General features: G+C 55.2%; 1 protein-coding gene across 1 annotated transcript in view; it reads left to right on the forward strand.

Moving 5' to 3' along the window:
• The window catches only part of PDZD7 (PDZ domain containing 7), a 23,830-nt gene that overhangs the window by 11,087 nt on the left and 1,708 nt on the right, over positions 1–11,035 (forward strand). The window contains exons 7-14 of the mRNA XM_017851652.1: positions 439–834; positions 1,362–1,559; positions 4,073–4,123; positions 4,716–4,891; positions 8,317–8,408; positions 8,559–8,650; positions 8,813–8,884; positions 9,730–10,365. Of these exons, the coding sequence (XP_017707141.1) occupies positions 439–834; positions 1,362–1,559; positions 4,073–4,123; positions 4,716–4,891; positions 8,317–8,408; positions 8,559–8,650; positions 8,813–8,884; positions 9,730–10,365 (1,713 nt within the window). The remainder of the gene's footprint in view (positions 1–438; positions 835–1,361; positions 1,560–4,072; positions 4,124–4,715; positions 4,892–8,316; positions 8,409–8,558; positions 8,651–8,812; positions 8,885–9,729; positions 10,366–11,035) is intronic.

The raw sequence follows: 11,035 nt of genomic DNA on the forward strand, positions 1-11,035 counted from the left end.
AAAAAAAAAAAAAAAAAAAAAAGAATGAGACTCTGTCTCAAAAAAAAAAAGAAGGAAGAAGGAAGAAGGAGGAGGGAGGAGGGACGGGAAGGGAGAAGGGAGAAGAAAGAAGAAAGAAGAAAGAAGAAGAAGAAAGAAGAAGAAAGAAGAAGACCAAAACCCTTCACACAATCTAGAGCTATTTCTGGGCTCCACTCTGAGAATCTGCGGATAAAATGCAGGCTCTCCTAGGGTCTGGAGTCCCTGTGGGTGATTGGAGAAGTGACATGCCTTAGGGCAGTGGCAGCATTTCGGAGCAGCGGGTTCCCCACCACTGCGGTTCTAACCCAGGCTGCTGCCTGACCTTGCCTCCTCCACCCCTAAGCCCAAGAGTGGTATGCAAGTCCGGTAGGGCCCTGAGGCAAGCCCGCTGACCTCTGGCTTCCCTACTCCCTGCAGTGAGCAACGGGGTGCTGCAGCAGCTGTCCCCGGCCTCTGAGAGCAGCTCCAGCGTCTCTTCGTGCGCCTCCAGCGCCCCCTACAGCTCAGGCTCCTTGCCGTCGGACCGCCTGGACGTCTGCCTGGGGCCGGAGGAGCCCGGCGGCCGCGGCCCAGGCTGGGGACGGGCCGACACAGCCATGCAGACGGAGCCTGATGCCGGGGGCCGGGTGGAGACCTGGTGCAGCGTGCGGCCCACAGTCATCCTCAGGGACACCGCCATCCGCTCGGACGGCCCCCAGCACGGCCGCCGCCTTGACTCTGCCCTCTCTGAGTCCCCCAAGACGGCCTTGCTACTGGCCCTCAGCCGACCCCGGCCCCCTATCACGCGCTCCCAGAGCCACCTGACATTGTGGGGTACGTGGGGGATGGGTGGCTGCTGCTCCCTCCACAGCCTCTGGTCCAAAACCTGCCTCACACCCTGTCCTGGGCTCAACCCTCCCTTTGCCCCAGGCCTTGACGCAGCCCCTGCCCAACCCAAGCTCCAGGCTGCCCAGACCCTGCTGTGGGCTCCACTTTAAATTAGTCCTGGACCCCATGCTCACCCTTAGTCTCAGTCCCTGTTCCCCGAACCAGCCCTTACCCCAGCCCCTGGATCCTGGAGTTCCCAGGCCTGTTTACACACACAGTTGCTCACACTCACATGCACGCATGTGTGCCCTTCTCCAACTGGGCCTCAATGGAGATTCCTTACATAGCCACAGCTGTGCGTTGGGGAAAGGGTCAGAAAGTCGGAAGAGGAACCGCACTCCCACCCCCGCACAGCTGCAGATCCTGTCTGCCCTCTCCTCTCCCTTCTCTCTGCCCCTCTCCACACCCCTGCCCCTTGTCCTTCCCTTCTGCCCATCCCTCCAGCACCCCCGGTTGCTCCCTCGTGTCTGCAGAGGAGAAGAAGCAGCGGAAGAAGGAGCAGTCGGGGTCCCCTGGGGAGAAGGGTGCCCTGCAGCGGTCCAAGACGCTGATGAACCTCTTCTTCAAGGGAGGGCGTCAGGGGAGGCTAGCAGCGGGTGGGCGCAGAGAGGCCTGGACACTGGACAGCGGGATCCCGGCCAAAGCTTGCCCTCACCTGGACACAGAGAAAGGTAAGTAGTGGGTTGATCAAACAGGAAGACAAGGTCAAGTCCACTAGCTTCGGCATCCAGCAGTTCTGAGTTGAGATCCCACACCGCCTTTTACCAGCTGAGTCCCCACTCAACCCCTGAGAGCCTGAGTTTTCTCATGAGTAAAATGGGGATAATAATACCTACTTTTCCTTCCTTCCTTCCTTCCTTCCTTCCTTCCTTCCTTCCTTCCTTCCTTCCTCTTCCTTCCTTTCCTCTTTCTTCTTTCTTTCTTTCTTTCTTTCTTTCTTTCTTTCTTTCTTTATTATTATTATTATTATTACTACCTTTTGAAACGGAGTTTTGCTCTTGTTGCCCAGGCTGGAGTGTAATGGCACGATCTCAGCTCACTGCAACCTCCACCTCCCAGGTTCAAGTGATTCTCCTGCTTCAGCCTCCCAAGTATCTGGGATTACAGGCATGTGCCACCATGCCCAGCTAATTTTGTATTTTTAGTAGAGAGGGCGTTTCACCATGTTGGTCAGGCTGGCTGGTCTCAAACTCCTGACCTCATGTGATCCACCTGCCTCGGCCTCCCAAAGTGCTGGGATTATAGGCATGAGCCACCACACCCAGCCAGTAATACCTATTTCTTTAACAGTAGTGGGGAGCAAGTGATTTAGTGTATGTGAATCATTTAGTACGTTGTCTGGCATACAGAAGGTGTTCAGAAAATGTAGTGGTCATTGTTATACTGCCTCATCTCCCCATTTTATAGAAAGGAAAACTGATGAATCATAGCACAGCAAGGACGTGGGATAGCTCTGATCAGATCCCTGTGCTCTTGGTGGTGGCAGCGGTAGGGCACACTTTTCCTAGGGCATTTGGCTTCACCTCCCCTGGTCAGAGTTCTGTTTGCTTAATTCAGTTCTAGAAGCATCCTTGAGCAAAGCCATTTCTAGATCGGAGCCCAGGTAGAAGGGCCTAGCCCAGGCTGTACCCATGTCAGGGTCTGCGAAAGGATACTCACAAGAGGCCCTCTCATCCCTCTGGTGAGTTTCAGAGACTAGACCAAGGGTGGATGAGTTAAGACTCTTGGAGTTGCACGTGACAGAGACTCAACTCACACTAGCTTTAGAAAGCATTTCTTCCAGGCTTAGTGGCACATGCCTGTAATCCCAACTATTTTGTTTTGTTTTTTTGAGGCAGGGTCTTGCTCTGTCTCCCAGGCTGGAGTGCAGTGGCATGATCTCGGCTCACTGCAACCTCCCCCTCCCGCGCTCAAGCGATCCTTCCACCTCAGCCTCCCAAAGTGCTGGTATGACAAGTGTGCATCACCATGCCCAGCTAATTTTTTTTTGTATTTTTTTTGCAGAGATGGGGGTTTCACCATGTTGCCCAGGCTAGTCTCAAACTCCTGGACTCAAGCTATCTACCCGCCTCAACCTTCCAAAGTGCCAGGACTACAGGCATGAGCTACCACACCTGGCCAATCCCAACTACTCTGGAAGCTGAAGCAGCAACATCACTTGAGCCCAGGAGTTTAAGACGAGCCTGGGCAATATAGCAAGACCCCCATCTCTAAAGAAAAAAAAAAGTAAAAGAAAAATAAAGCACATCTTGGCTCAGCTACTGATTTAAGCTGGGTCTAAACATCTGAGCAACATCATCAGACATCTGTCCCCCTCCATCTCTCCCGTGAGTTGGCTTCACTGTTGTGGGCTTTGCCGACTTAGGGGTAAGATGGCCTCTATTGCATAGCAACCCCAGGAGAAAGTGCTTCTCCTTAAATAGTTGCAGCTGAAGTCCCAGGGTAGGCTGTCCCTGGCCCAGCTGACATCCTGTGCCATGCAGAATAAATCGCTATGATGTGGGAGAGAAAGTGCTTTTGTTAGCCAGCCTGGGTCATATACCCACCCTGGAGTACATGGGCTAAGAACAGAGCGGGGTGGGTCCCCAGGAGAAAATCAGGGTGCTGTTTTCAGAAGAGGGGGGTGGATGTCGGATCAACAAAACAACCAGAGGATGAGGAGCCGGACCCTGCTTCGCCCTGGGGTGGGAAGTTCTAGGGTCTCAAGGTGATTGTACCATGGGAGAGATAATCCCTTCCAATTAGGGCTGCCTGGCCCCTCTCCATCTCTCTTCCCACAGCTCCCAAGGCCCTGCCCTCTGCTGGTTCTCCTCTCACCTCTCTGGCCACTCCTCTATCTCCTTCCAAGGCTCCTCTTTTTCCCTCCGTCCCCTGAAGGTGGGTACTTCTCCGAGCTCTGTCCCTGAGGTTCTTCCCTCCATACATTTGCTTCCAAGTGAATTTGCATAAGCAGAGCTCAGACTGCACCCTCTCTTGATCCAAAACCATCCTAACTCCCCATTGCCTATGAAGGAAGTCCATAGCCTGAGCATTGCCTTCAAGTCCCTCAGGGCCAAGCCTCTTGCCTCCCCATTACACCTACTTCCAGTCTGAATTTTCCATTCCAGCTTGTCCTGAGCCCTCCTGACCCCCATTTTCAGACTGGGGGCCAAGACCTGCAGCTGAGCCTCTTTCTTCTTCACAGCAGGGAGCGTGGGCCCAGTGCAGAAGTTTGTCACCTGGAGACTGAGACGCGGTAATTCATGCATCCCTTTACCAAGGCCTGGTTTACAGTAGAGTGGCAGATGAGGGTGCATGCTGGGGGCCAGCTAAGTGACTTTGGACTAAACTCAGTCAGGGTCAAGCATGGGGGATCAGGCAACTAGACTAGTACATATTGGGGGCAGCTAAAAGAATTGGACTAAGCTTACTAGGAAAGATAGGGTGGCAGACAGATATTGGTGTGCATTTTAGGAGCTTGTGTTGGGACTCCCAAAGATATATTTGGGGGTGATGAGGGAGCCTGTGCTGGGGCTCCACTGGGGAACAGACGACTATGATGGTGCATGTTCAGGGGGCTCTGGGGGCACTGGGCTAAGACCCCATTATGAAACAAACTGGTATAGGGGTCCGTGTTGGGGCTGAGGGGCTGGAGTTTGTGCTGCATTGGTGGGCAGGTTGCTGTGGGCAACCACAGTGGGAGCATATAGGCTAGGCTAGGATCCTGCCCCAGGCACCTGGACTCTCAGCTGGCCAGTTATGGGGCCCAACCCTGCTGAGGGAAGCCCCTCTCCCCTCCCCTGATGACTCCTGGCTCCTTATCACGCCCTTTGGCTCCTGCCCTGCAGACCAGGAGAGGGGCCAGGCCCTGCTGTCTGCCAGGTCCAGGAGTCCCTGCAGCCAGCTGCCCAACGTGGATGAGCAGGTTCAGGCCTGGGAGAGCCGGCGGCCCCTCATTCAGGACCTGGCCCAAAGGCTGCTGACTGATGATGAGGTGCTGGCTGTCACCCGCCACTGCTCCCGGGTAAGCCTCCATCCCGCCTGCAGCCTTGGCACATGGTCCTTCGGTCACCCAGCCTATCATTCATTCAGGCCACTGTCCACTGACCAGTGTCTGGGCTTGATGCCAGGAGGCTAGTGGTCAGTCAAATCAGAAGTCACCCCTGTCTCACACACACACACACACCTGCCAGCTCACAGGAAGAAGAGCTAGACAGTCACTAGAACCAAAACGCCCATGGTGATGAGTCACACGAAGAGCTGTGAAGAAAAAGAACATGAGAGGGTAAACCAGGAGACACATATTAGATGGTGTGGGCTGGGAGGCCCTCCCAGAGGAGATGGTATTTAAGCTGAGAAGAGAAGGAGAGGACACTTTTCCCGAGTGGGAAAAGGGAGTCCCTGCAGTCACCTGCCTCTGCCCTCTCTGAGCCTCCATCCTTCCCTGCATGCCACCCTCTGCTCCTGGGTCACCCAGCAGGCCTGGCCTCATGCCAGGTCCTCTCCCCTATTGCCCAAGTAAGTAATCCTTTGCCTCCCCTACACACCACACCTCAACCCCTGCCCCCCAACACCTAAACTGTTGTTCTCTGTTCCCTTCCACTTCAAAAGGAGCCAGAGGGCCCCGGGGTGGGGAGAGAGTCAGATTTGAAGGAGTCTCTGGGGCCCACATGTTGGGGAGGCTGTGGGGCACGGCTCACTCCCTCCAGGATTGGCAGGTCCTTTTCTGTGCCTGTCTCAGGAAGACCTGGGTGTGTACGCTGGGCTCCTTGTGAGGAGTCTGCACACTGTGTGTGAGGGCGAGCTGGGGGGTCTTGGAAAATTGTTTGTGGATTCCCTCACCCTTCACCTTGCTCAGAGTGGGGCTGTGTTGCATGTCTGTGAGGTGTGTGCACTGGCGTGTCTGTGGGGTACCTGGTTTGTGTTGATATGACTGCACGATTGTGTGTGTGTGTGCATGTGAGCAAGCACGTGTCTGGCTAGCGTGTGTGTATGCGTGTGTCCATGCATTGTCACCTGGAGACTGAGACATGGTCATTTATGCATCCTGTTACCAAGGCCCGGTTTGCAGCAGAGCTGCAGATGGGGGTGTGTGCTGGGGGGAAGCTAAAGGGTTTTGGGCTAAACTCAGAAAGTGTCACCCTCAGCTCCCAGTGCTAAGTAGGGCAATGCAGGCTCTGTCCATGAGGTGGGACTCTGGGTCTGTCTCTTTGGCGGCTCCTTTTCCCTCATCCCTCCCTTCTCTGCCCAAACCTCCTACTGTGCTCCCATACCACCTGCCGAGCTCAACCACCACCCAAACCTGACCCAAGCCCCCCACACCAACAGATCAGACCCTCAGCAATGGAGCCCTGGCCGGAGTGATGAGCAAAGTTCTCCTGGTGACTGGGGCAAGTAGCCCTGAACCCCAGGCTTCCCTTCTCTCCCTATGTGAGCCATCTCTCTACAGTTGCCAGACCAAGAATCAGAAACCCCTCTCTGATTGGCTAGGTGATGTGGCTCATGCCTATAATCCCAGCACTTTGGGAGGCCAAGGCGAGCGGATCACCTGATGTCAGGAGTTCGAGACCAGTCTGTCCAACATGGTGAAACCCCATCTCTACTAAAAATACAAAAAAAAAAAAAAAAAAAAAAAAAAAGCTGGGCATGGTGGCAGGTGCCTGTAATCCCAGTTACTCAGGAGGCTGAAGCAGCAGAATTGCTTGAACCTGGGAGATGGAGGTTGCAGTGAGCCGAGATCGCGCCATTGCACTCCAACCTGGGAACAAGAGTGAAAATCTGTCTCGAAAGAAAGAGAAAAAGAGAGAAAGAAAGAGAGAGATAGAGGGAGGGAGGGAGGGAAGGAAAGGAAACCCTTCTCTGATCGCTGTACACTCCCCAAGTCACCTGGTGACCCATTGTCTTTGGCAGAATAAAGTACAAATTCCCTGCTCTCACATTCGAGGTCCTCCCCGATTCAACTCCCTAACCCACCAACCTCCAATTTCCCATGGCCGCCGCATAGGTTTATACAGGTTACAACCTGCACAACCTCAGGGACGCTACTCACATAGTCACAACCTGTGCAACAGCCCTGAAGGGAGGTTCTTCATGGACCCCATGGCCACGTTTAAACCACTATCTACTCATTTTTCCACACCACCTTTGCAACACTTTCTTCCCAACTTTTGTGCTGTTCCCTACATCTATCTTCTAAGAGTCAGTCAGAATACCACCACCTCCATGAAGCCCACTGGGATCCTCCCACCTTCCTCTGAGACTCCCTGTGCTCCATTGCCCCTGACTTGTAGTTCACTGGGGTATGTGACTCATCTGCCCCTCGCTCCCACTAGACCCAGTTTCTGAAGATCTGAGACAGGATCTTTGTGCCCCTGCTGCCCAGTACAGGGTCTGGTACTTAGTGGGTAACGAATCCAAGTCCATAGACTTAAAGCGTGTGCACATGTGGGGCTGGTTCTGCACCATATGTGTCTCTCCAGACAAAAGGGAATGTATTGTTGATATGTGTGAGTCGCTGTAACTGTGTGTGGTTTGGGGCCACACACATCGTTTGTATTGTATTTATTTCCAGATATTTATGAATGACTCACTCTGACCACCAGGGCATGCTCTGTCTCTGTGCCTGTGCCCATAGAAAGTGTTCTATGCATGCATGTCACTGACTCAGTCTCCCTCTCGCCACAAGGGGTCGGTGTGCTGTCCAAGTGGGCTGGCTCCCAGTGTTCAGGTCTTCAGAGTCAGTGGGGTGTGGCTGGTGGCATCCGGGCAGTGCCAGGCAGAAGGGGTTCCACCCCGCCCCCCATCCCGCCCCAGGAACTGACCGGAGAGGCTTTCTGCAGAGCCGCCCCTTCCCCAAGGCTCCCATTCCAGCCCCAAACAAAGTCTAATTTGTAGGTCTGTGTGCAGACACATGCTGGGACAGCCAGGCACACAGCCTAGGGTTTGGCTCAAATTCCTTCCTTCTGCCTGGGATGTGGGGGTGGGGAGGAGAGTCCACTCCCTGCACATCCTTTTCCGGCACCAGAGCAAGCAAGAGTTAGACTTCCCGGGTTCCAGTCCCTCTTCACACTTTCTTATGTATATGGCTTTGAGTGAAGGCCTTCTCTCTGAGCCTCAGTTTCGGCATCTGTAAAACAGGAATAATTAATGCCATTTCTCAGGGTGGTTGCTGAGCGATGGTATGTAAAAGGCTTAGAAAAGTGTCTGTCCCAAAACTGTTACCAATGCTGTTGCTATTTATTGCAGGTCTGTTATTACTGCAGGCTTCCACCCCATCACCAAGATCAGACCACCCTGCGGCAGCTGGGGGTGGAGTAAACCTTTCCCAAGGCATGCAGGGCTGGATAGGTCCCTACCTGTGTAGAAGAAACACCTGCATGCCCTGGTGTCCCCCTCACCCAGCTCTGGAAGTCCCCACTGCTGTCTGACCTGTGGTGCCTCTATCTGCAGTATGTGCATGAGGGAGGTGTGGAGGACCTGGTGAGGCCCCTGCTGGCCATCCTGGACAGGCCCGAGAAGCTGCTGCTGCTGCGGGACATCAGGTGGGAGGAGGTTGCAGAGAGGGCTTGGGGGCAGGAAGGGGATCCCTGGTACCACCCCCAACCTCCCAAGGGCTGAAGGGCATCCTGGCACCTCCAGAACTGAAACCCTGCCTGCCCCTCCCACCCCTGCTGTCTCTCACCCTCTCCCAGGAGTGTGGTGGCCCCCACAGACCTGGGCCGCTTTGACAGCATGGTGATGCCTGTGGAGCTGGAGGCTTTTGAGGCCCTCAAGAGCAGAGCAGGTCAGCAGTGGGAGGCGGGAGTTCTGGGTCCCAGCCCTGCTGGGGATGGGGATGGGACCCCGTGGTGGAGAGGGCTGCAGAGATTGCCGAGCCCCTTGAGCTGTGTCCCTCTGGGAGCCTGGTGGGGTGCCTTGCCTCTGACCTGTTCATCTTTCCAACCAGTCCGGCCTCCTGCTTTGAGACCAGCCCGGCAGGACACGCCGCCCAAGCGTCACCTTATCACCCCTGTGCCTGGTCAGTCAGATCCCAGAGCCCAGGGAGGGGCACAACCCTGGGGAGATTCGGGAAAGGAGGATGGGCCTTCTACTTCTTTCCCCACAGGGAGGCAGTTGTGGCTTCCAGGCACATTGCGGTCCCCTGAAGGAAAGCTCTTGTCCACCAGAGCCATTTTATCACATCCGCTGGTCACCACCTGTACTATTATTTACTTAATAGTTGGTTTGAAACCTGCTCACTTTTAAAATCTAGTCTCATTCTATGCAGTAATCTCTGAGAAATTACGTTTGGTGTGCTAGTCGTATTTTTTCTTAGACACATTAAAATAGAACTGTAACGATTCCAACAGGAAGTATTAAAATGCAATTCTCGGCCGGAAGCGGTGGCTCATGCCTGTAATCCCAGCACTTTGGGAGGCTGAGGTGGGTGGATCGCTTGAGGTCAGGGGTAGAGACCAACCTGGCCAACATGGCGAAACCCCATCTCTACTAAAAATACAAAAATGAGCTGGGCTTGGTGGCACATGCCTGTAATCCCAGCTACTCGGGGAGGCTGAGGCAGGAGAATCGCTTGAACCTGGGAGGTGGAGGTTGCAGTGAGCCAAAATTGCGCCACCGCACTCCAGCCTGGGCGACAGAGTGAGATTCCATCTCAAAAAAAAAATAAAAAGAAAAAAAAAGCGAGTCTAATAGAACATGTTTGTCCGCCTACCCTATGGGTGGGCCGCACTGCACTGGTTCCTGAACAAACTCGGGCCTGGCTCTCACAGGCCCCACACGAACCAAAGCAAGGCCTGGGTCCTGGAGAGGTGGTCCAAGCTGGGAGGGGAGGAGTGGGCAGCTGACCTTGGCGCTCTTCCCCAGACAGCCGCGGAGGCTTCTACCTGCTGCCGGTGAACGGCTTCCCGGAAGAGGAAGATGATGGGGAGCTGAGGGAGCGGCTGGGGGGTCTCAAGGTCTCTCCGAGTGCCTCTGCCCCTCGCCACCCTCATAAAGGGATCCCCCCTCTCCAAGACGTGCCAGTAGATGCCTTCACCCCCCGCCGAAGTGCCTGCACACCCCCTCCCCAGCCACCCCCTGTGGCTCCCCGGCCCCCGAGGCCTAACTGGCTGCTGACAGAACCCCTGAGCCGAGAGCACCCTCCACATGGCCAGGTCCGGGGCCAGGCTCAGAGGTGCAGCCGCAGCCGCAGCCACAGCCGCAGCCGCAGCCACAGCCGCAGCCGCAGCCGCAGCAGCCGGGGTCAAGGCAAGTCTCCGGGTAGACGCTCCCCATCCCCTGCGCCTACCCCTGCCCCCAGCATGGCCAACGGGCGCTACCACAAGCCTCGGAAGGCCAGGCCCCCTCTGCCACAATCTTTGGATGGGGAGGCAGCCAAGGTGGGGGCCAAGCAAGGGCCCTCGGAGAATGGAACTGAGGGGATGGCCGAGGAGGCAGCCATGAAGACCACCAGTGGCGAGCTGAAGACAGTGACACTGTCCAAGATGAAGCAGTCCTTAGGTGAGTCCAGGTGGGACTGGGCCTGGCAGGGGACACTAGGAAGCTGGGGCCCAGGAAAAGAATCTGGGTTATTGGGCCAGGCGCCGCGGCTCACACCTGTAATCCCAGCACTTTGGGAGGCCGAGGCTGGTGGATCACTTGAGGTCAGGAGTTCAAGACTAGCCTGGGCTACATGGTGAAACCCCGTTTCCACTAAAAATACAAAAGAATTAGCTGGGCGTGGTGGTGGGCGCCTGTAATCCCAGCTACTCAGAAGGCTAAGCAGGAGAATCACTTGAACCCAGGAGGCAGAGGTTGCCGTGAGCCCAGCTGAGATTGCGCCACTGCACTCCAGCCTGGGCGACAGAGTAAGACTGTCTCGGCCAGGCGCGGTGGCTTACGCCTGTAATCCCAGCACTTCGGGAGGTCGAGGAGGGCGAATCACCTGAGGTCAGGAGTTCCAGACCAGCCTGACCAACATGGAGAAACCCCGTCTCTACTAAAAGTACAAAATTAGCCGGGCATGGTGGCACATGCTTGTAATCCTAGCTACTTGGGAGGCTGAGGCAGGAGAATCGCTTGAACCTGGGAGGTGTAGGTTGTGGTGAGCCGAGACTGCGCCATTGCACTCCAGCCTGGGCAACAAGAGCGAAACTCCGTTTCAAAAAAAAAAAAAAAAAAAAAAAACTCG

This window comes from Rhinopithecus bieti, unplaced genomic scaffold (genome assembly GCF_001698545.2).
Source record: "Rhinopithecus bieti isolate Rb0 unplaced genomic scaffold, ASM169854v2 scaffold_31787, whole genome shotgun sequence".
Taxonomy (NCBI): domain Eukaryota; kingdom Metazoa; phylum Chordata; class Mammalia; order Primates; family Cercopithecidae; genus Rhinopithecus; species Rhinopithecus bieti.